Raw genomic sequence first — 24,446 nt, 5'->3', positions numbered from 1 at the left:
AGCAACTCCACCGTCCTTTCCTTTTTGCTTGTCCTTCTTATATACTGACTAGCCCTGGATGTTCAGTTCCCATCCCTGGTCACCCTACAGCCATGTCTTTGTAATCTTGACTATATTTTATCCATTTATATCGATTTGCATGATTTTATTGCGAATGCTGTGCGCATGAAGGCACTAGGCCTTAAGGCTTGTCTTTTTGACATTACTTGTCCATTTCCACTATTTTGTTCACTGAGGCCCTGTTTGATTCTGGCCCTTGATTTCTCTGCCTGTCACTTTTCTTATTCCACTATGTCTTTTGTTCTTGTCCTCGATTCCCTCTGCTCTGACTCCTCACATAGGTTCCCATCCCCCGCCACTCCCTCCCGAGGACATAAATTACGGTCCTGTTCAGATGTAACGCATCTGGCTTGTACTGCTCCCACTTCCCCAGAGTCAGTCCCAATATCTTAGGAATCTGAAACCCTCCCCCTCCCACCATCTCTTCAGCCACGCATTCATGCGATATATCCTGTTATTTCTGTTCTGACTAGCACATGGCACTGGTTGTAATCCTGACAGCATTACCTTTGAGGTTCTACTTTTCAACTTACTTCCTAACCCCCTATATTCTGCTTTTAGGACATCATCCCTTTCTTCACCTCTGTCGTTTGTACCAATGTGTACCATGACTACTAGCTGTTCACCCTCCCCCTCCAGAATGTTCTGCAGCCGCTCTGAGACATCCTTGACTCTAGCACCAGGGAGGTACATACCATCCTGGAGTCTTGTTTGCAGCCACAGGAACACCTACCTATTCCCCTTACAATCCCATATAAATAACAATTGCACTCCCATACCTTTTATTCCTCCCTGTGCAACAGAAACAATGGTAGTGAAATTAATTTAGCTGTTGCTGCTTTCCCCTGTGAGGCCATTCCAGCCAACAGTATCCAAAGTGGTATATCTGTTTTGCACTGTTTCCCAACAGTGTGGCTTAACTCAAACATAAAAGAGGGCCTGTGTGAATTTTTCTAATTCCCAACAAATCTCCTCTCTACCTTTCATAGCTTCTTTCCTCGCTGGTGTCAGCGGAACACAACAAGATTCAAAATGATCCCAAAATCTTCCAGTCGGCGACGCTCCTGTGTTTGCCTCGCCTGTCAGTGTAGTCAGATGTTTTCACCCATGTGAAGGGATCCCAACCAAGTTGCAATCTTCAAGCTCAAATCCACACCCATGGACTGGGTAACTATCAAGGATTTGGATTTCCAGCCCCTCTGGCCCCACCTCATCCCAATAGCCCTGCGATAGCGAGGTTGGTTATAATATACCTCTGGCAATCCTGGCCTACATCAGCTGAGTCAGCATTGCCCACTGTGGGAGCTGAATGATCCGCCTGGTTTATGCTGCAGCAGCGTGCTCACTCAAGAGGCCTTCAGGACAGTGGCTCATAGCACAACCCACCAGAAACTGCAAAAACAGATTCCACACCCAGACACATTCTTTCAACCCATCGGCCAACTTTGAACCCAGCTCCCAGAGCTGAAGGGACTGTTATGGTAACACATTCTGCAGTCCAGCTCTCATTTATTAAAGAAATTAAACATGTAATAGGATACATCAGAATGATAAATCACTATTTAGATTTACAGACCAGAGAGGAACGTTCAAAGATCTATTACACTCTAGTGCGAAACAATCTAGGGAAATGCTAGAAGTTATCAAATACATCTTAATAAATTACCTATTAGGTAGCGACATTAACACATGCAAAATTATGTGCTGGTGCAATTTTTAAATGAAAAAATGTTCATGATTGTCATGTAGGCCATTCTGAAGTGTACAATGTTGCCGCTGCTTCAGATCTGTAGTTGCTTTCATGAATAAAAATAAACACTGAATCAATTCAGTGTCTTCCACTCAATTACAGCAATACTGGCTGGATTCAAGCTGCAACCATACAAACTCAACGAGGCACCGTCAGCACAAAATGCAACCAGAATAAAGTGACTGTCAATCAAGGCATGCTCTCTATCACCCAGACACCATCCAATAGACTTCTCCGACAGATATGTTTTATTTGCAGTTCACTGTGCCAATAAAGAACGGACCAAACCCTTTATCGGCATCAATGAAATCCATCAAGCCTGTAGGTCTCTCATCATCACACATCATTCTCTGTCGGTTGGTCCCAGCCTGATTAAAATGCTGCTGTTTAGCCAGGCACGTGGAGAAGGATATTGAGTTACCTTCTGATTCCCCTCACTGCCTCCAGTTACCCTCAGCTTAGCCTCCCTCCCAGATGACACACGGACTGGGAGCTGTGCACTAATGACAGGCTCAAACAGAATTTAAACAATCAATTGGGGTGACCTTAGCCATGATGGTTCTGTTCAACCGCATCATCTCTTCATCTGGAAGTGGACACAGCTGCATGGTATGATCCTGTGCTGACCTTGCTTGCCTCGATAATACACGTATTGCCGATTCCGTCAGCCTCGCCTGGGCTGTGCCCCTCTGCAGCACTTCCAGTCGTCCATTATCTGTCACTGGCATTCCTCCGGAGAGGGTTCTCTGGTATACCTGCGGGAATCACATGCTTTGTTGTCCGTCAGAGAGCCCCGACAGTGATTTTAGTAGGTAATGGGTGTTACATACACATGGCACCTTCATCTGAGATATGGGATTCCCTATGTGAGGCACCTCCCCACAACTTGAAGACGCTGCTGTCCAGTGTCCCTTGTAGTTACGGAGTCCCTTTCTCAGCGTTTTCCAGGGACAGGGCTATCACAATGGCTTTCCTGATCTAGATTAAGCTCTGCCATAACTTCCTTTGAGTGGTGACATTGTTCATCTCACACACCAATCTATTACTGAACATCTGGGTCAGGTGTGGGCCGAATTCGCAGCATTTTGACAATTTCCATAGCCTACTGAGGAACTCAGTGGCAGGTTCCCCAGGGTCCTCCCTGCCGCAATAAAACGTTACTGTTGGTGGATGATTTATGGCTTCGGGTCATAGTGACTTCGCACTAGGTCTACGACCTCTTCAAAGATTTTGGAGTCAGGAGCCTCTGGGTAGGGTGGACTTTGTATTATGGTGAACGTTGAGGTCCCGCACGCTGTAAGGAGGGTTACTTTCTGCTTCTTCTCCCCCATAATGTTATGAGCCTGGAACAAATAATGCATATGCTCCGCATATTGGGCTCAGTCCTCTCCGTTGACATCGTACAGCCGGTCGGTCCCCATTGGGTGAGCCTCTGTAAGTGAACTCATATTCCACAAACTTCACAAGGAGATCAATCGACTATCCTAGGTCTTTATGGGTGTTGCTATGACAACAATCTCTACCATCTAAAACAGGGTTTTTCAAACTGTGGGTCGTGAGCCGTGGCTGGGTTGTGGGTGGGTGTTGGAAGGGTCATGCAGCGATCAGCCGAGGGAGAAGCGTCCAATGTGTGCGACCGGCTCTTAAGTTGAAAATGCTTGTTGCAAACAGCCTTTAAATGCGAATGATGGAGTCTTCCCAGCAGAAGCAGTGGCAGAGAGCTGGTCACATGCCCAGCACGTACACTGACAGCGCAAAATCATGGAGGAGAGATTCCTCCATTTGTAGCTGCCAGCAAGCAAGCGACAGGACTGTGAAGAACTGAAGATAGATTGTTTTTTAATAAGGAAGAGAGGGCCAGAGGCACAAACAGGCCAGGATCTCACATCTGAATCTGCTGGAGAGAGCTACTCAGGACAGTCCACAGCAGGACAAAGCAGTGCTGGTATGAACTGCATACAGAACTCCAGGGCCTCTGGTGAACAACCCATTAAGAAGAAACTGAAATGGGGAACAAAGCAGTAAAAAGATGATTTCCTGAGGTATGGCTTTGTTAAATGTGCCAATTGAAATCACGATGCAACCAGGGGCTGGTTTAGCACAGTGGGCTTAACAGCTAGCTTGTAATGCAGAACAAGACCAGCAGCTCAGGTTCAATTCCCGTAGCAGCCTCCCCGAACAAGTGCCGGAATGTGACGACTAGGGGCTTTTCACAGTAACTTCATTGAAGCCTACTTGTGATAATAAGCTATTATTATTGTGTGTGTTATATGCAGGGACGTACTGGCAAATGAGAGTTAGATGGTAACTATGTTTTAACTTGCAGACATCTTTCCAATTCTAAATGAACAGAACCTTAAATTGCAAGGGAAAGATGATGATTGCTTTCAGCACTGTGAAGAAATAGATGTTTTCCAAAAGTCATTAAAAGTTTGGCAAGTGCAAGTATAAAACCAAACCTACGACATGTTTCCCAACTGCTACAGCACACAGAAGAAAACAACGTTAGTAGGGGAACTGTCAATAGGGTGGCACCGTAGAACAGTGGTTAGCACTGTTGCTTCACAGCGCCAGGGACCCAGGTTCGATTCCAGGCTTGGGTCACTGTCTGTGTGGAGTCTGCACATTCTCCCCGCGTCTGCGTGGGTTTCCTCCGGGTGCTCCGGTTTCCTCCCACAGATCCTGAAAGACGTGTTGTTAGGTGAATTGGACATTCTGAATTCTCCCTCTGTGTACCCAAACAACTGCCAGAGTGTGGCGACTAGGGGCTTTTCACAATAACTTCATTGCGGTGTTAATGTAAGCCTACTTGTGACTACAATAAAGATTATTATTATTAGACTGGCAAGCTTTATTCAGTCATTTCTAGGTGCGCTGATCAACAGTTTTTGTTGTTACTTTCCAGAGATGTTTCTAAATTTGAGAAGAGGTGGGTGAAAAACCCTTTTCAGTTGAGACCTAGAGTCAATTATTAACTGACAGCTGACTGCAAATGAAGAGACTAAACTTTATCGCATCACCTGTGACAGCACCTTAAAAATGAACCAGAAGTCCATGACAGAACATAGAACATAGAACATTACAGCGCAGTACAGGCCCTTCGGCCCTCGATCTGTGAAACCACTCTAAAGCCCATCTACACTATTCCCTTATCGTCCATATGTCTATCCAATGACCATTTGAATGCCCTTAATGTTGCCGAGTCCGCTACTGTTGCAGCCAGGGCATTCCACGCCCTTACTACTCTCTGAGTAGAGAACCTACCTCTGACATCTGTCTTATATCTATCTCCCCTCAATTTAAAGCTATGTCCCCTCGTGCTAGACATCACCATCCGAGGAAAAAGGCTCTCACTTACCACCCTATCCAATCCTCTGATCATCTTGTATGCCTCAATTAAGTCACCTCTTAACCTTCTTCTCTCTAACGAAAACAGCCTCAAGTCCGTCAGCCTTTCCTCATAAGATCTTCTCTCCATACCAGGCAACATTCTGGTAAATCTCCTCTGTACCTTCCCAATGCTTCCACATCCTTCCTATAATGCGGCGACCAGAATTGCACGCAATACTCCAAATGCGGCCGCGCCAGAGTTTTGTACAGCTACAACATGACCTCATGGCTCCGAAACTCAATCCCTCTACCAATAAAAGCTAACACACCATATGCCTTTTTAACAACCCTCTCAACCTGGGTGGCAACTTTCAGGGATCTATGTACATGGACACCGAGATCCTTCCAAAATGAATCACCTCACACATTTCTGCATTAAACTCTATTTGCCATCTCTCAGTCCAGCGCTGCAGCTTATCTATGTCCCTCTGTAACTTGTAACATCCTTCCGCACTGTCCACAACTCCACCGACTTTAGTGACATCTACAAATTTACGCATCCATCCTTCTACGCCCTCCTCCTGGTCATTTATAAAAATGACAAACAGCAGTGGCCCCAAAACAGATCCTTCTGGTACACCACTAGTAACTGGACTCCAGTCTGAACATTTCCCATCAACCACCACCCTTTGTCTTCTTCCAGCTGGCCAATTTCTGATCCAAACTGCTAAATCACCCTGAATCCCATGCCGCCGTATTTTCTGCAGTAGCCTACCATGGGGAACCTTATCAAACGCTTTACTGAAATCCATATACACCACATCAACTGCTTTACCCTCATCCACCTGTTTGGTCACCTTCTCAAAGAACTCAATAAGGTTTGTGAGGCACGACCTAACCTTCACAAAACCATGTTGACTATCTCTAGTCAAATTATACCTTTCCAGATGATTATACATCCTATCTCTTATAAACCTTTCCAAGTAAGGCTCACTGGTCTATAGTTACCGGGGTTGTCTCTACTCCCCTTCTTGAACAAGGGGACAACATTTGCTATCCTCCAGTCTTCTGGCACTAGTCCTGCAGACAAAGTTGACTTAAAGATCAAAGCCAAACGCTCAGCAATCTCCTCCCTAGCTTCCCAGAGAATCCTAGGTTAAATCCCATCCGGCCCAGGGGACTTACCTATTTCCACACTTTCCAGAATTGCTAACACCTCCTCCTTATGAACCTCAAGCCCTTCTCGTCTAGTAGCCTGAATCTCAGTATTCTCCTCGACAACATTGTCTTTTTCCTGTGTGAATACTGATGAGAAATATTCATTTAGCACCTCCCCTATCTCCTTGGACTCCAAGCACAACTTCCCACTACTGTCCTTGACTGGCCCTACTCCTACCCTAGTCATTTGTTTATTCCTGATATATCTATTGAAAGTTTTAGGGTTATCCTTGATCCTACCTGCCAAAGACTTCTCATGTCCCCTCCTGGCTCTTCTTAGCTCTCTCTTTAGGTCCTTCCTAGTTAACTTGTAACTCTCGAGCACCCTAACTGAACATTCATCTTTACATAAGCCTCCTTCTTCCTCTTGACAAGTGTTTCGACTGCTTTAGTAAACCACGGTTCCCTTGCTCGACCACTTCCCCCCTGCCTGACAGGTACATACTTATCAAGGACACGCAGTAGCTGTTCCTTGAACAAGCTCCACATTTCCATTGTGCCCATCCCCTGCAGTTTTCCTCTCCATCCGATGCATCCTAAGTCATGCCTCATTGCATCATAATTGCCTGACCCCCAGATATACCTCTTGCCTTGCGGTATATACCTATACCTTTCCATCGCTAAAGTAAACGTAATCGAATTGTGGTCACTATCACCAAAGTGCTCACCTACCTCCAAATCTAACACCTATCCTGGTTCATTACCCAGTACCAAATCCAATATGGCCTCGCCTCTCGTTGGCCTATCTACATACTGTGTCAGGAAACCCTCCTGCACACATAGGACAAAAACGGACCCATCTAAAGTACTCGAACTATAGCGTTTCCAATCAATATTTGGAAAACTAAAGTCCCCCATAACAACTACCCAGTTGCTTTCGCTCCTATCCAGAATCATCTTTGCAATCCTTTCCTCTACATCTCTGGAACTTTTCGGAGGCCTATAGAAAACCCCTAACAGGGTGACCTCTCCTTTCCTGTTTCTAACCTCAGCCCATACTACCTCAGTAGACGAGCACTCATCAAACGTCCTTTCTGCCACCGTAATACTGTCCTTGACTAACAGTGCCACACCTCCCCCTCTTTTACCACCTTCCCTGAGCTTACTGAAATATCTAAAGACGGCACCTGCAACAACCATTCCTGTCCCTGCTCTATCCATGTCTCCGAAATGGCCACGACATCGAAGTCCCAGGTACCAACCCATGCCGCAAGTTCACCCACCTTATTCCGGATGCTCCTGGCATTGAAGAAGACACACTTTAAACCACCTTCCTGGCTGCCGGTACACTCCTGCAACTTTGAAACCTTACTCATGACTTCACTACTCTCAACCTCCTGTATACTGGAGATACAATTTAGATTCTGTCTGATGCTGTCAGCATTCTGGAGTAGTGTCTCTGAGGAGTATCCAGTGCTGAGTAAAATAAGCATTTTGTTGCTATTGCCCTTCACAATGACCTACATCTGCGAGGTTGGAATTTCAGTCCTCACAAAGATGAAGACAGCACAATGGAACCGGCTGAACTCTGCACCTGATATGTGCATTGTCCTCTCCTCCTGTGAACTTTATTGGAGTGAGATCTTGAGGACCAAGCAGGTTCACCTGCCGCATTAAAAATAAGCAAAAATGGTCTGTCACGAAGATTGGCTGGCATGGTCGCAAAGGCCAGCTGGTGTGGATCACGAAGGTCGGCTGGCATGGGTATTGAAGTCGGCCGCTGTGGGCTCTGAAGGTTGGCCATTGGTAAAAGTGGACCCTGGGTAAAACATTTTGAAATACACTGGCCGAGAAGAATAAAGGAACACCACCACCTGCAAGTTTCTCTCCAAGTGGCACATCAGCCTGACTTGAAAATATATCACCATTTCGTCATCATTGCTGGGTTACCGTCCCTCTGCAATAGGGCTGTGGATGTACCTACACCATAAAGACCACAGCGGCTAAACGAGGCATCAATGTTCCCATGAAGCTGTGTGGCTGCCAAGCAGGCAGGAAGATTTGTACAGTCTTGCTCTGTGACAAATACTGTGCATATACTGCTGCACAATATGTTACTGTGTTGCTGGGGTTGGAAAAGACTGTCAGCTACAAAACTCTACTTTACTGCACCATATTCACAGTAATAAGAGCCCACCTTTCCATGTTGCTTTTTCCTCGCCTCTCAGATCACATGACTATATGTCACTTCCTTCAATTACATCTCAAACCCTTACAGTTAACCCTTTAGAACATAGAACATACAGTGCCGAGGGAGGCCATTCGGCCCATCGAGTCTGCACCGACCCACTTAAGCCCTCACTTCCGCCCTATCCCCGTATCCCAATAACCCCTCCTAACCTTTTTGATCACAAAGGGCAATTTAGCATGGCCAATCCACCTAACCTGCACGTCTTTGGACTGTGGGAGGAAACCGGAGCACCCGGAGGAAACCCACGCAGACACGGGGAGAATGTGCCGACTCCGCACAGACAGTGACCCAGCAGGAAATCGAACCTGGGACCCTAGCGCTGTGAAGCCACAGTGCTGTCCACTTGTGCTACCATGCTGCCCTGTGGGATTTAGTCTAACATACTCCATTATACTACATCTCCCCCCCAGTCTCTGTTCAGACATCAGCATTCTCTGTCATTCCTGGAAGCCCAGTGCATCTGTCTCTTTGTCATTTTGAACATTTCAGTATTTTGAAGTCTGATAGGGAGTGTAGCCTCTTTTCCTCTTGCAGATAAATGTTGTTTTTCTTTCCATGTTCTCTCTCTCCTCCATTTTGCTTTGAGTTTCTCACCTTCTCATTGATAAGCATTGTGGTGTCTTCACTTGTCTACCGTACCTCTGTGGAGTTTGCACATTTTCCCCATGTCTGCGTGGGTTTCCTCCGGGTTCTCCGGTTTCCTCCAGGTGCTCTAGCTTCCTCCTACAGTCCAAAGATGTGCAGGTTAGATGGATTGGCTATGCAAAAATTGCCCCTTAGTGCCCAAAGATATTCACGTTGGGTTATGAGGATGGGGGGATTGTCCTGGGTAGAGCCCTCTTTCAGAGGGCAGCTGTAGACTTGATAGTTGAATGACCTCCTTCTATGGATAACCTTATTCTCCTTTTGTTTGTAGGGACTGAGGCCTTCTCATTTTGCTGCTAGTCCTCTGGACGCTGTTGAACAGATTCTGAACTGGTATACTTTTTGGGATTACCTGCTTCATTGTCTTCCTTTGCTTCTGATGATTGCAACCTCTTTGGTTTCTGATTTTCACTCCGCTGCTTAATGCTAATCAACACTCTTCTGCTTCTTCTTACTGTGCCTGTTCCTTCTGAAAATTGTACAATCTCGGGTGTGGTGATTTCTTGACTATTTCTTCAAATCCTGATTGATCTCTGATTCAAACCTATTCTCCCTGCCAAAGATCTGATAACGTTCTTGCTCTGTGATGACTATTATAGTGTTTACTTTGATTACTTTGGTAAGTTTTATCTTTTTCTCAAAGTCTGTATCTTTGACCTGTGGCATCAATGTATGTGGAAGGCTAGGCATCAGTGTTTGCAACCTTCCCATTGTGACAAATGCAGGATTTTAGCTTTATTGAATTGTTGGCATCTGGCAATTTAGAGGTTGAGAGTTGGGTGAGGGTGTGTTTGACTGCAGTAGTCATGTTTTAAAAATAATCTGGTTTTGCAAGACCAGAAAGCTTTTAGGAGCCAGAGGTGAACTTGGCCATCTTAAAATCCTAGGCTAATGCAATGTTGTTTGACTAGGGGGAGTCCTTGGGGAGTTAATGGCTGGGATTCTCCGAACTCCCGGCCAAGTGTTGACGCCGGTGTAAACATCAGAGTGGTGTACACTGGCATCAACAGCCTCCTGGCCCAGAGATTCAGTGGTCCTCAGGGGGCCAGCATGGCGCCGGAGTGCTGCGTGCAGCTCCGATGCCGAAAGGCGGCCCTGCACGGCCGGCACGGGTCCGCGTATGCGCGCGATGGCCGTCTCCGCGGCGGCACATGCGTGCGACGGACGTCTCCACACCAGGGCATGCATGTGGTGGTCGTCTCCATGCCGGCGCATGCGCATGGTGGCCGTCTCCACGCTGGCATCGTGCAACATAGCGGAGACTTACAGCGGGCCCGTGTGGAAGGAGGTAGGCCCCCTCCAGATCGCAGGTGCCTGCCGATTGGTAGCCCCCGATCGCGACCTGGACGAATTGGAAGCCCCACCCGGAGTGAGATCCCCTCACCCCACCAACAGGACAGCCACCGCGGCCGTGGGTCCGAGTTCCCGCCAGTTGGCACCAGGTTGGAACCACGTCGGCGGGACTCGGCAGGAATTTGGCCGGTCGACTGCGGAGAATCACCGCGGGGGCCTCTTTCAGCAGCCCCCAACCGGCGTAGCGTCGACTGCGCAGGCGCGATTGGTGCTGATTCTCCGGTCGCCGGAGAATCGTGTCTCGGCATCGGAGCAGCGTGGCGGGAATTTCTCGCATCACCGGCGATTCTCCGAACCGGCGCTGGCTTGGAGAATCCTGGCCAATACGTTTTTAGCTTGGGGAGTTAATTTCAATTTGGGGAGATGATGTAATTGCTGGGTGGAACTAAGACATTCAGACATTTTGAGAAAACCTTTGAGTTGAGTAATGATGTGGCTAACCTCTAGATCAGAAGTAAAGTATTTTGCTCTCACAGTTAGCTAGTTAAGAAAGATTAATAGTATTTAAAACAGTGCAGACTTGTCTGAGGACAAGGGAAGATGCTGAAACAAACCAGTTTGAAAACATCTAGCCAGAGTCTGCAGGGGTTTTAACAGGAGCCAAATCTGTTCTGGAAAGCAAGTATTAATCTGTGTCATTGGGATGTGAGATGGAGTGTAAGCTATTTTTAATATTGTGATAATAACAAAGTTTTGTTTCAAAATACCAAATCTCTATTTCTTTGTGGAATCACACCTGGAGTGAAGTATTCTTTCCGCACTGTCCTACAAAGTAATCTAAAATATTGGGGTTTTGGTCCACTGTCCTTGCCACTTTTGGGGTCTGGGATTGTAATACTGTGAGTAACTTGCATGAATGCTCAAGAATGCACATTGAAAATGCATTTTAGCACAGTGGTTAGCTCAGTTCCTTCACAGCTCCAGGGTCCCAGGTTCAATTCCCGGCTTGGGTCACTGTCTGTGCAGAGTCTGCACATTCTCCCTGTGACCGTGTGGGTTTCCTCCGGGTGCTCCAGTTTCCTCCCACAAGTCCCGAAGGATGTGCTGCTAGGTGAATTGGACATTTTAAATTCTCCCTCTGTGTACCCGAACAGGCGCCGGAATGTGGCGATTAGGGGATTTTCACAGTAACATCATTGCAGCGTTAATGTAAGCCTACTTGTGACAATAAAGATTATTATTATTAATAATAAACTTTTATCAATGATGCCTTTGCAGTTCTGACAACTCTCTGCTTCTCCATTAGCCTGAGAAAACTTCAGTGAACTTTGCATGTGAACAAATCCAAATAATTTTGTAGACCCTTGAAACCTTGGCCGGGATTCTCCCGGAATCGGTGGGGCGTCCCGTACCGGCGCCAAAGAGCGGTGTGAACAACTCCAGCGTCGGGCCGCCCGGAAGTTGCGGAATTCGTCGCACTTCTGGGGGCTAGGCCGGCACTACAGGGATTGGCGCCGCGCCAACCGGCGCCGAAGCGCCTCTGCTGGCCGGCGTGAGTTGGCGCATGTGCAGAACCGCTGGCGTGTTTCCTGCGCATGCGCTGGGGATTTCTTCTCCGCGCCGGCCATGGCAGAGCCTTACACAGGCCGGCGTGGAGGGAAAGAGTGCCCCCACGGCACAGGCTGCCCGCAGACCGGTGGGCCCCGATCACAGGCCAGGCCACCGTGGGGGGCCCCCCCCGGGCCGGATCCCCCCGCGTCCCCCTGAGGGCCCCGCTAGCCGCCCTCAGAGCCAGGTCCCGCCAGTATGGACCATGTCCATTTCCCGCCGGCGGGACTGGCCGAAAACGGGCGGCTGCTCGGCCCATCGGGGCCCGGAGAATTGGCAGGGGGGCCGCTGCCAACGGCCCCCGACCGGATCGGCGCGATCCCCGTCCCCGCCCGAAAACCGGCGCTGGAGAATTCGGCAGCCGGCGTCAGAAAGGTGTTGCGGGAATCACTCAGCCCCCGGCGATTCTCCGACCCGGCGGAGTGTCGGAGAATCTCGCCCCCTAAGTACTTAAATTGTGGATTGTTATCGAATTTCACTATATCAGGAGTCCCGTAGACTGTGAAATTTAATGACACGGGGTGAGATTTCCTGGAAATTGGCGAATGCTGATGTCTGGAGGGGGTGGAACGGGGGCGGGGCAGAAGCGTAAAAATAAACTACAAGGATCCAGTCCCATGATGTAGTGCTGGCGGGGCGGTCTTAGATTCATGTGTCCCACCGGCACAATGTTGTTCTTATGGAGATTGAAATATGTCTCCAATGAATCAATGACTTTGTTGTTCTGTCGCTGTATCCTAATTGATTCTGAGTCATCCAAGAAATAGCTGGGGGAGGAGTACCAGAGTGCCGGGGGAAGTGCCAGGATGTCAGAGGGCGAGAGGGGGAATTGCCAGAGTTCTGCCCGGGCATGTTCCTCTCGCCCCGGGGCCAAATTTACATGGGTGCCCTCGGCGGGTTCCCTCTGTCTGGTTCCTGGTTTTAAAAACCAGTTGTAAACCTCATTGGGGAAATCCCAATGTGGGGGGAAAATACACTAATGACATTTAAATGTATTAAAATGAATTTCCTGATCTTCCTGGGCGAGAACTTTATTATATCAATGGCAGAATGTGGGGATGACTGGGCTGTGAGGTTTCATTGGCGAGAATCTCGCTTTTGGCCTCTTGCTGGATTTTGCATCCACGGCAAATATGGCCGCAAAGTCCCAGCCACGGTCTTCTGCTACTCAGTACAAACCTTCAGTAAATGTGTTGATTCTCTCCCCGTATCTCTGGGTACGTTTATTGAATTTTGCGTGCACCACAATGTTGTTCTTGTGGAGGTTGAAATCTGTCTCCATCAATGATTTTGGCATCCATATTGCTTTACCCTCATCAAACCCAAAGTAACTGAAATGTGATCTGCACAGTCACCATTGTGTACAAAAGCGTACTGACCGTTACTGCGAGACCTGATAGAAAGCAAATTTGAGTGAATCTCCTGTGCCACTTTGGCCATGCTTGCAGCCTGATTTAGGCCGGCAGCTTCCTTGAAACTTTCTTGTGGAGATTTTACTATCACCATCTTTTTACTGCTTGTCACCATATATTGTTGTGTTGTTGAGCTGGAGTCGTTTCACTAACTCCTGAAAACTGCTAGCTACAAGCACTCTAATCTTATAACATATTTACAGTTCTGAAAACACTCTCCTGTAGTATAAGATTTTTCAGCGCAGCAAGGGTTAATGTGGGACTGGGGAAGATGTTGATAATTACAGGACAATAGACAGGAGCTACTGAACAATCTTTCAACATTCCCTATACTAGCTTCTTTCCGTGCTGCTTTCCCTTCAACTCAGATCACATGAGTATATGCCACTTCCTTCTACGGCATTTAGACTTTTGCAGTTAACCCTTTGAGTTACTTGGTCTAACATACTTCATTATACTCCACCTAAATGTCTTGCACAAAATGTAAAGGGGCTGTGCACAACAATTGCATTTTAAAGGGAACATAGTTCACCACTATCTTTGCTGGGGCAATTAGGGTTGGACAACAAATGCTGATCTTTCCAGTGATGCCCACATCCCATGAATGAACATAAAACAACTTCCAGAGTGAATGCACTACAATGACAAGCCAGCCTTCACTGAATAGAACATGCTGAAAGAAGAGAAAAAAGCAAATGTGTGTGAGCAGAACGCAGTGGTGCCTTGCTTTCATTAGATTGCCCATTCCAGTCTGAAATGGAAAATCATAAATCCCTCCCAGATACGGAATGATAATCATTCCCTAGATAGTCAGTGTCCATGGAATCGACTTATTATTGAGCTGCTAGTTCTAAGTTATATAACACTTCAGCTTGCACGCTCCAAAGATGCTGTTTAATTGCACATAGTGCTGACCTGTGCAAATGCTGAATGCAGTACAAAGTAACAACATAGCACAGTGGTTAGCCTCACAGCACCTGGGACCCAGGTTGTATTCTAGCCTAGGGTGACCATCTGTGTGGAGTTTGCACTTTTGCCCTGTGTCTGCGTGGTTTTCCTCCGGGTGCTCCGGTTTCCTCTCGCCATCCAAAGGTGTGCAGGTTAGGTGGCTTGACCATGCTAATTTGCCTCTTAGTGTCCAAAGGTTAGGTGGGGTTACGGGGATAGAACATAGAACATTACAGTGCAGTACAGGCCCTTCGGCCCTCGATGTTGCGCCGACCTGTGAAACCACTCTACAGCCCATCTCCACTATTCCCTTATCGTGGGGGGAAGTGGGCCTAGGCAGAGTGTTCTTTCAGAGGATCATGGCAAGCTTGATGGGTGAAGGGCTTCCTTCAATACTGTATGAATTCTATGATACTAAAGTACAGAACAGACTGCAGTCTAAACCAACACGTTTAAAAACAAACTCATCTCACGGCTCTGTCTGCACGGTGCAGAATTCATTTAAGTTTCAGTACCTTCTAGCAAGTGAATAATCTAATTCATGAATCAGCCCACGGCAATTATAGGTTCGCTATATTATTAAGTATTAATTTAGAGGACCCATTTGGTCAGGGAGCATATTAGTTTGCAACCATGCAGAGCTTGTCTAATGAGAATGGATGAATTAAGGAGACATCCTGTTTCGAGGAGGTTTTCCAATTGCATTGCCAATTCAAATTAACTTCACAGCTGCGCACAACAGGCGGCTTCACATTCCTCCATCTTACCTGACTGGACAAAAGACTCTTTGCCTCATCGTGATAGCTTTTGAGCTTTGAACTCAGGTCTTTCCTGTGGAAATGAGATTTAAAAATTTAAGTGCGGCAAAGGCTATAAACAGGAAAGAGGCACAGACTGATGTCATTTTATTGAAGGGTTGTTTAATTTAAGGCTGTAAAGGTTAGGGGAAAACAAAAGTCAGAGAATTGGCCTTGCATTTGAAACAACTGTTGACATTTTCAATGGGCAACTTCACAAAATGTTGTTTACTACAAGTCATCTTGAAGATGCTGGTAAAAGATTTCAAAGGTAACAGTAGAATGGGAATCAAATCACAACTGTTATGACATCCTGAGCGAGTGTGCAGTCAATTGCAACCTCACTTGACCCGGAGTCACAACGCCAGTGAAGTTAGATTTATTTTAATACCCAAGCTCTTTGAGTCCAATAAACTACAGTCACCAGGTTTAAAACACAAGGAACCTTTTATTCTGAACAGTGGACGGATTCTCCATTCCGCCTCTCCAGTTTCCTGGTGCGGCGTGCCCCCACTGGCAGCGGGATCCACCATCCCAGCAGCCGGCCAATGGGGTTTCCCATTGTGGGCACCCCCAAGCCTTCGGAAGATCCACAGGCGTGAGTCCTGCTGGCGAAACGGAGGATCCTGCCGACAGAGAATCCAGCCCAGTCTCTTTAATAAAATGGACAAAAAATGTAGCTGGCTAACTACTACCCATTTCGCAACACACATCTCCTTTTGTAATCCACCCCACTCTCTACTCACACACAAACACACAAACCACATCGAGGCAAAGAGGTGGTGGAAGGGGGAAAAAAACTAATAAAATAGCACAGTGGGCTAAACAGCTGGCTTGTAATGCAGAACAAGACCAGCAGCGCAGGTTCAATTCCCATACCAGCCTCCTCGAACAGGCGCCGGAATGTGGCGACTAGGGGCTTTTCACAGTAACTTCATTGAAGCCTACTTGTGACAATAAGTGATTGTTATTATTATTAAAAGGATAGGGATCTTTGATTCACAGGGATAACTTCCAGTCAATGTCTTTGGGAAGTTCGGACTTCCAGTTCGGTACTCCCTTTCTTCCAGGCTTGATGTAATATTCTCAGGCTACCTTCCCTGCAGACTCAGCATAATTTTAGGTTCACAGCAAGGGATATGCCAGACACACACTGCGTTCAAAACAATAGATCAGTTCTTTTACTTCAGTCGCTGAAGAGCATCAAGCTGCAGGCTTCGAAACACTTTAAAGATCTTCAGCTTCCACCTACAGACAGCAGGCAGCAGAGGGAGAAGAACAGCTCCCTTCACTTCTGGGGCGGGATTCTCCGACCCGCCGCCGGATGGGCCGAAGTCCCGCCGACGTGACTCATGGGTCACGTCGACGTAAATCAAAACACCTTTTTAGCGGCGTCAACCAGTGCTGATGGTTGACGCTGTCCAGCATGGAGGTAGGTCACGGCCTGGGGGATGGCTGCAAAAGAGGTGATGGTTTGGCTGCAGTCTGTGTGTGTGGGGGAGAGGTGTGTGTGTGGGTGTGTGTGCGCCGGCGGGGGCGGGGGGGGGGCTTCGGGGGAGTGCCTGGGGGGGGGGGGCACGGGGGGGTGAGTGCCGGGGAAGGGGGGCGCGAGGGCAAGGGAGTTTGTCCGCCTGGCCAGGTGCCATCCTCCAACAGTCGCACCCATGCAGCCCATGCCACCTGGCTGGTGGGAGGGGGGGTACGGGCAATGATGATATGTCCCCCCCCCTCCCGCAGGCCGTCATGTTTGCTGATCAGCCAGCGATGTTGGCCGCTGTGGCGGCAGCCGCTATTCTCCATGTTGCCCTGGAGGAGGAGGAGGAGCGTGCCAGAGAGGCGCGCAGGCTGCCGCAGAGGGGAAGGTGGCAGCCGCCCAGGCTGGAGGGACACCCGCCCGACAGGGCGAGGAGGAGGAGCAGGGGGAGCACGGAGTGGAGGAGGAACACGAGCAGGGGGAGGAGGACGTCGCGGCGCCATGGCAACGGAGGCACCCGAAGAGGCCCCGTGTGTACCGGCCCCGGTTGTCGTACCAGGACTTCAAGGACCGGGAATGCAGGAGGAGACTCCAGTTGAGCTGGGAAACCGTGGCACACATCTGCCACCTGCTGGCACACCTGGCACGCGTGGCACTGGCGGGGGACACCCTCTCCCCATGTCCGTCAAGGTTACGGTGGTCCTGAACCTTTATGCCACGGGGTCATTCCAGACGCCAGGTGGGGACCAGTCCGGCATCTTGCAGACATCGGTGCACCGGTGCATCCGGGCAGTGACAGACGCCCTCTATGCCATTGTGGACCGCTACATCCACTTCCCTGTGGACCGGGCCAGCCAGGATGCCCGGGCCGTGGGCTTCTCTGCCGTGGGCGGGTTTCCCATGGTCCAGGGCGCGATCAATGGGATGCACGTCGCGGTGCGGCCACCTGCAGATAACAGGGCCGTGTTCACCAATAGGAAGGGGACCTATTCCATGAACATCCAGGTGGTCTGCGACCACCGCATGATGATCCTGCACGTCTGGCCCGGTACCCGGGTAGTGTACATGACTCATACGTGTTGTCGCGGTCTTACATCCCCGGCATGCACGAGGGACGCCACCCCCGGCTGAGGGGCTGGTTGCTGGGTGACAGGGGCTACCCGTTGCGGTCGTGGCTGATGACGCCTCTACGGAGGCCACAGAATGACACAGAGAACCGCTACAATGATGCCCATGCAGTGACAAGGGGTGTGATAGAGAGGTACTTTGGTGTGCTCAAAATGCGTTGCAGGTGCCTGGACCTCTCTGGGGGCGCCCTCCAGTATCAGTCAGATAGGGCCGGCTGCATCATTGTGGTGTGCTGCGTCCTGCACAACATAGCCCAGCAGAGGGGCGATGTGCCGCAGGCAGAGGAGGGCGGAGTGGAGGAGCAGCAGGAAGAGGCCCAGTCCTCCCCAGATGAGGGGGATGGGGGCAATGGTCAGGGCAGACGGGCTAGACATGGGCGGGTGGCTGCCCACCGTTACCGGCTGGCCCAGCGGGCACGGGACAGACTGATAGCTGCCCGGTTCACTGACTAGGGGCCGTGGGAATCGGCGAGTATGGCCACATACCGCACACCATGGCAACACCCGAATACTCTCACCCTCCCACCCATCCACCCACCCAGCACCCTCACCCCCCTCCCCAACCCCACCCACCCCACCCGCATGCACACCACCCCCCCATTGCCGATCCACCTGCGGCACGACGGCCGGGCGCCGGTGGAAGCGTATCTATTGCAGGCCATGGACGATGATGACAACCCGCCCTGCGATGAGTTCCTGGCTCCACATCGTTGGATGATGTCTGACCCGTGGCCACAGTACCACCATCCACCCGGACCATCCCTGCATGCGGCTGTGACACTGCAGCGCACGGTCCCGTCCTCTGCCCGGGGGATGGTGAGGGCAGCCCAGGGGGAAGGGGGCAGACTCACCTGAGGCCGACGTAAGACCACCCCTCACACACACACTGGCGCTCAACGTACATGACACTCCCGCACGCTTAGGACAGAGCACAAAGGCAGCTTCTGTAGATGTTAAAGTGATTTTAATAACAAACAGTGCATACACGTGCCCTAGCCCCTATAACTCATCTGTGCCCTGCACCCGTGCCAACTTACTCAATGTCTAATTGTTTGGCCTTACGGGCCCTTTGACTATGCCTAGGTGGTTCCCCAGACGGCACAGCAGAACTGGAGGTGGACTCCTGCGATTCCTGCCCTCTGACTCGGGATCCCTTTGGCGGCCGTTTCCTGGGGTGTCTTGGCCTAGATGGGCCAGGCTGCGGCCCGGGAGACTGGGATGGCAAGCTGCCAGCCTGTCCTGCCCGTTGCCCACCCGATGCACCTGGGACGGAAGGGGGGGAGTCTGAGGTGCTGCAGTGTTCCTGGACCTCCTCTATAGGGGGACCAGGGATGGTCGCCAGCAACTCCTCCTCCCTCGGGGTGCCCAATGGCCCACAGGCCTCTCCATGGGTCGGGGGTGCGAACGGACTGGCCATCCGATGCCCCTCCGAAACCTGGCACTGCCAGTCCTGGAGACACGTGCTGGTATCGACAAGGGTCTGCAGGTTTGCAGCCATGGAGCTCAGGGAGTTGGCCATCCCTGTCTGTGACTGCGACGCAGGCTAGCACATGGGCAATGGCACCGATGCCCTCAGCGATGGCCTGCTGAGACTGGGCCGTGTCCTCCAGGGATTGGGCTATTGCCTGCTGAGACTGGGCCACGGCGTTGAGCGCCTCTGCCATCTGCCGCTGGCGCTGGCTCATGGACTCCTGTGAGAGGGCAGCCATGTCCTGGGCCACAGACGCCGCCTGCACGGAAAGCCCCAGGCCTCGCATACTGCCCCCCATGCCTGACACCTTCGCACCCATTGCCTCCACCGCGGACACCACCCGCGCGGTGTCGACCTGGGTGGCACGCATGATCGGCACCACTCCCAGCTCCTGGACGCGGGTGGACTCCTCCACCTGCGACTGCAGCCGCTGCAAGCCGGCCGTCACCCTCTTCGCTCGTCCCAGGTTCGGTGGTTGCATCGGGGCAATGGGTGGGTGTGATAACTCCAGGAACCCGGGATCCATCTGGGTGGCAGATGTTCGCTTGCGCCAGGATGCCCTCCGACCTCCCGGCCCCTCTGCTGCTCCTATCTCCACCTGCTGTACCTGGACGGCTGTGTTGTGAGCACCAGTGAGTGTACCAGACCCCTCATCACCAAAGTGCCCAACCAAGGTGAGTGTCTCTGCGATGGTGGAGGGTGTTGGAGACAGCAGTGGCGTTGTGTCGTGCGCATCATCCGACTCTGAGTCCATGGTACTTTGGGGTGGCGGTTCGTCTCCACCCATCCACTCTGAGTCACTGTCCGGTATTTTGGTTTCCTGGGTAGGGGTCTCCTGGGTAGAGGTCTCCTGGGTAGGGGTCTCCTGGGTAGGGGTGTCCTGGGTAGGGGTGTCCTGGGTAGCGGTGTCCTGGGTAGTGGTGTTGTGGGTAGGGCTGTCCTGGGTAGGGCTGTCCTGGGTAGTGGTTTCGTGGCTCGGCTGCGACAGGGGCCTATGGCTGCCCCCCTCGTCGCTGGGTGGCACATGCCTGCATCGCCGCTCCTGCACGAGACGGGGGTGTCGTCTTCCTATTGCTCCAGGTGTCTCCGTCTCCCGTGGTCGCCCTGGAGCATCCTGCGGGCGTCGCGTGCCAGAGGGTCCGGGTCTCTCTGTATCCCATTGTCGCCCTGGGGCATCCTGCGAGCGGTCGGCATCTGTGGGGATGGGTGCCTGGACGTTTGCTCCTGCGATACACAATGAAGCATGCATGGTTAGACATGCAGGCGGTGATCAGGTGATATGGGGGAGGGGGGATATGGGGGATATGGGGGAGGGGGATATGGGGGATATGGGGGAGGGGGGTTATGGGGGATATGGGGAGGGGGATATGGGGAGGGGGGATATGGAGGATATGGGGGAGGGGGGATATGGGGGAAATGGGGGAGAGAGGATATGGGGGATAAGGGGGATATGGGGAGGGGGATATGGGGGATATGGGTAGGGGGATATGGGGAGGGGGGATATGGGGGATATGGGGAGGGGGATATGGGGAGGGGGGATATGGAGGATATGGGGGAGGGGGGATATGGGGGAAATGGGGGAGAGAGGATATGGGGACGGGCTGTCGGTGGCTCACTTGCTGGTGGGCCCCCAACCTCTGCATCGGCAACCTCCCGGTCCTCAGGTCCGCCAGCCAGCTCCAGGGCCCTTTCCTCATGTACGGTGAGTGGCCTCTCATCAGCTGGGCCCTCTCCAGTCCTCTCATGCTCCCTTTTGTTATGTGCGCGCTTCTCCTGTGGGGTGGGTGGGAGGGGTGAAGGGCCACAGTGTTAGACAGGTATATGAATGCACGCCATCGGTTGCACGTATCGTGCAGAGGTTAGGGTTAGGGTTGGTTTCACCTGGGGGTGTGCTGCACATCGGGCAGGGAGGCGGGGGGGGACTCACCCTGGCTGCCCTGACGGGGTCGTTCACCTTCTTGTGGCACTGGGTGTCTGTCCATGGTGTCAGAGCCACAGCGCTGACGGACTCTGCCACCTCCCTCCACAGACGCCGGCTGAGGCGAGGAGCGACCCTGCGGCCGTGTCCGGGGTACAGGTACTCCCTCCTCTCCTCCACTGCGTCCAGGAGCACCTCAATGTTGCGGTCCTGGAACCTCGGGGCTGCGTGGCAGGCGGCCATCTTGTTGGGTCTTGCGGGGTGCACATCTTTTGAGCCGTCACGCCATGCGGCGTCAATGTCGCCGCACGGCATCACCGTCCACGTCGGGTGACGCCATCGCGAATGGCATCACGCCGCTACTAGCCCATTCGGGGCCGGAGAATTTGCGTTGTTTGTGCGGCCCGACACCGGAGTGACCCGCGCCGTTTTTGGCGCCGTGTCCCGGACATCACGCCATTTTTCGGAGAATCCCGCCCCTGATGTGTGATCACGTCTGGAAGGGTCTCTCAGAAATATCAGCCAGCAGGAACCAATCACTGGCTGTTGTCAAGCAGAACACTGTCCCTGGCCAACCCATTGTTTGCCAGTGAACCAATCAAACTGATTCCCTCCAAAAGCGATTCCTGCCATCAACTTGGTGCCGAAGAGTCTGGATCCTCCTTCTCCCAAACACAAAACTTAAGAATAGTGTCCTGGCAAACAGGTTGTTTCAAACTTTGAGTCTTCCGCTTTCCTCTCTCTTCTTAAAGGCACATGTCAATTATTGATCCACGAACCAAATAATAAAGTAAATGGGAACAAAGGAAATAGACAGGAAGGACTCTTAAACAACATTTGAATTGTGACTAATTTAAGGCAACATCTATTTTATGTCATATCATAGTAACTGTCTTTCATGATCAAATTTCAAAATGGAAAGTGAAAATGTGTATAAAACGGTATAAGAAACAGGGGTGTTATAACCAACACGGGTCTTATAGAGTAGCGATGATTAACCATCCAATTGATCTTAGAGAATACAAGCTCCCTTGATAAGGGGGCGGGGATCCTTAACAATGTCTGGCTATAATAAATGGAGTCGACCAGTAAGGCACCGGAAAACACTCAGGAGGGAACCACTGGAGCTCTGTATAATAGCAATTGTAAAATAAAGCAAGTATTTGTTTTGATGAACGTGGTGTGGGCTCTTCCCAGCCGTTACAAAAAGAGTCTAGAAATTGGTCTTGGCCCAAACTTTGAGGCCCAAGAATGGATGGGAATTGTTCCTTGGCTTCATTAACATACTTGTGCGAGCTCCCCGACACTAGTAGTGCTTCCACAGTGAAGTTGGTTGAACAAAGGAATCAAAGTCATTGCACAATGCATTTTGGAAGATCTAATACAGGTAGGGAATATACAGTGAATGGTAGAACCCTCAAGAGTATTGACAGTCAGAGAGATCTAGGTGTACAGGTTCACAGGTCACTGAAAGGGGCAACACAGGTGGAGAAGATAGTCAAGAATGCATACTGCATGCTTGCCTTCATTGGCTGGGGCATTGAGTATAAAAATTAACAAGTCATGTTGCAGCTGTATAGAACCTTAGTTAGGCCACACTTGGAGTATAGTGTTCAATTCTGGCTGCCACACTACCCGAAGGATGTGGAGGCTTTAGAGAGGCTGCAGAAGAGATTTACCAGAATGTTGCCTGGTATGGAGGGCATTAGCTGTGAGGAGAGGTTGAATAAACTTGGTTTGTTCTCACTGGAACGAAGGAGGTTGAGGGGCGACCTGGTAGAGGTCTACAAAATTATGAGGGGCATAGACAGAGTGGATAGTCAGGGACTTCTTCCCAGGGTAGAGGGGTCAATTACAAGGGGGCATGGGTTTAAGATGCCAGGGGCAAGGTTTAGAGGAGATGTACGAGGCAAGTTTTTTACACAGAGGGTAGTGGGTGCCTGGAACTCACTGCCGGAGGAGGTGGTGGAAGCAGGGACGATAGTGACGTTTAAGAGGCGTCTTGACAAATACATGAGTAGGATGGGAATAGAGGGATATGGATCCCGGAAGTTTCAGAACATTTTATTTTAGACGGGCAGCATGGTCGGCGCAGGCTTGGAAGGCCGAAGGGCCTGTTCCTGTGCTGTACTTTTCTTTGATCTTTGTTCTTTACCTCTTAGGCAGCAGCCCTGAGGTAAGTGCCAGAAGGCGGATTGGAATGCATCTGTTTTATCCGGGGATTAGGATGTGATCTGTTGAAGAGGCAAAAGCCTAGTGACACAATCTGATCTGGTTCACACATGAAGAAGTGGAAGTTTGGAAAGAATTTGGAGAGTTACAGACCCACTGGAAACATAGCCCTGTGTAAATCACCGCTCTATCGGACTCAGCATGGTTCTAAGAAGGGTAAATCATGTTTGACTAATTTGCTCAAATTCTTCAAAGATGCAACAAGCCAAGTGGATAATGGGGGTCCTGGGGTGCCTTGTCCCAACACTAAGTCGGGCGCGATGAGGCCATTAAATCATGTCCCAGATCTAAGTGGAGAGAAACTTCAAAATGCTTTGGTGCAGAGGGTCTGGATGCCCTTGTTCATGAATCACAGAAAGTTAATATGCAGGCGCCAAAATAATAAGGAAGGCAAATGAAATTTTGGCATTCATTGCTAATGGAATAGAGTACAAGAGTAGCGAAGTGCTGTTGCAACTGTACAGGGTATTGGTAAGACTGCATCTGGAGTACTGCGCACAGTTTTGGTCTGCTCAGTAGTGGAAAAATATAAATGCATTAGATTCAGAGAAGATTCACTGGACTGGTTCCAGGGATGAAGGCCTTATATTAAGAAGAGAGATTGAGCAGTTTAAGCCTATACTCACTGGAGTTTAGGAGAATGAGAGGAGATCTAATTGAGGTATACAAGATGCTAAATGGAATTTGTTATCTTACCTTGCGTAATATATATTTTATTCTTTTGAACCAGCCGAGTTGTTGACATGAGCAGTAGTCTTCTTGTAAATATAAACTAATTTATTGAGTAATATAAATAAATATTTAGTTCTTTTTACTGAATACTTAATTAGTAAAATAAAGAAACATTTGTAGAGATAATTGACTAAATTATACAATACAATGCTTTGATAACTAATAACTTCTTCTCTCTCTTGCTTTTCTATGTCTGTTCTCTCTGCAAGCCTGATACACACTCTCGTAAGGAAGAGGGGG

At 50.1% G+C, this 24,446-nt stretch overlaps 1 protein-coding gene across 1 annotated transcript in view; it reads right to left on the bottom strand.

Annotated features, from left to right (window-relative positions):
• The window catches only part of LOC140388097 (phosphatidylinositol 3-kinase C2 domain-containing subunit gamma-like), a 310,331-nt gene that overhangs the window by 234,116 nt on the left and 51,769 nt on the right, over positions 1 to 24,446 (bottom strand). The window contains exon 9 of the mRNA XM_072471736.1: positions 15,223 to 15,286. Coding sequence (XP_072327837.1) covers positions 15,223 to 15,286 — 64 coding nt within the window. The remainder of the gene's footprint in view (positions 1 to 15,222; positions 15,287 to 24,446) is intronic.

This window comes from Scyliorhinus torazame, chromosome 13 (genome assembly GCF_047496885.1).
Source record: "Scyliorhinus torazame isolate Kashiwa2021f chromosome 13, sScyTor2.1, whole genome shotgun sequence".
In the NCBI taxonomy this organism is placed as follows: domain Eukaryota; kingdom Metazoa; phylum Chordata; class Chondrichthyes; order Carcharhiniformes; family Scyliorhinidae; genus Scyliorhinus; species Scyliorhinus torazame.
This window is presented reverse-complemented; position numbering and strand designations above follow the sequence as displayed.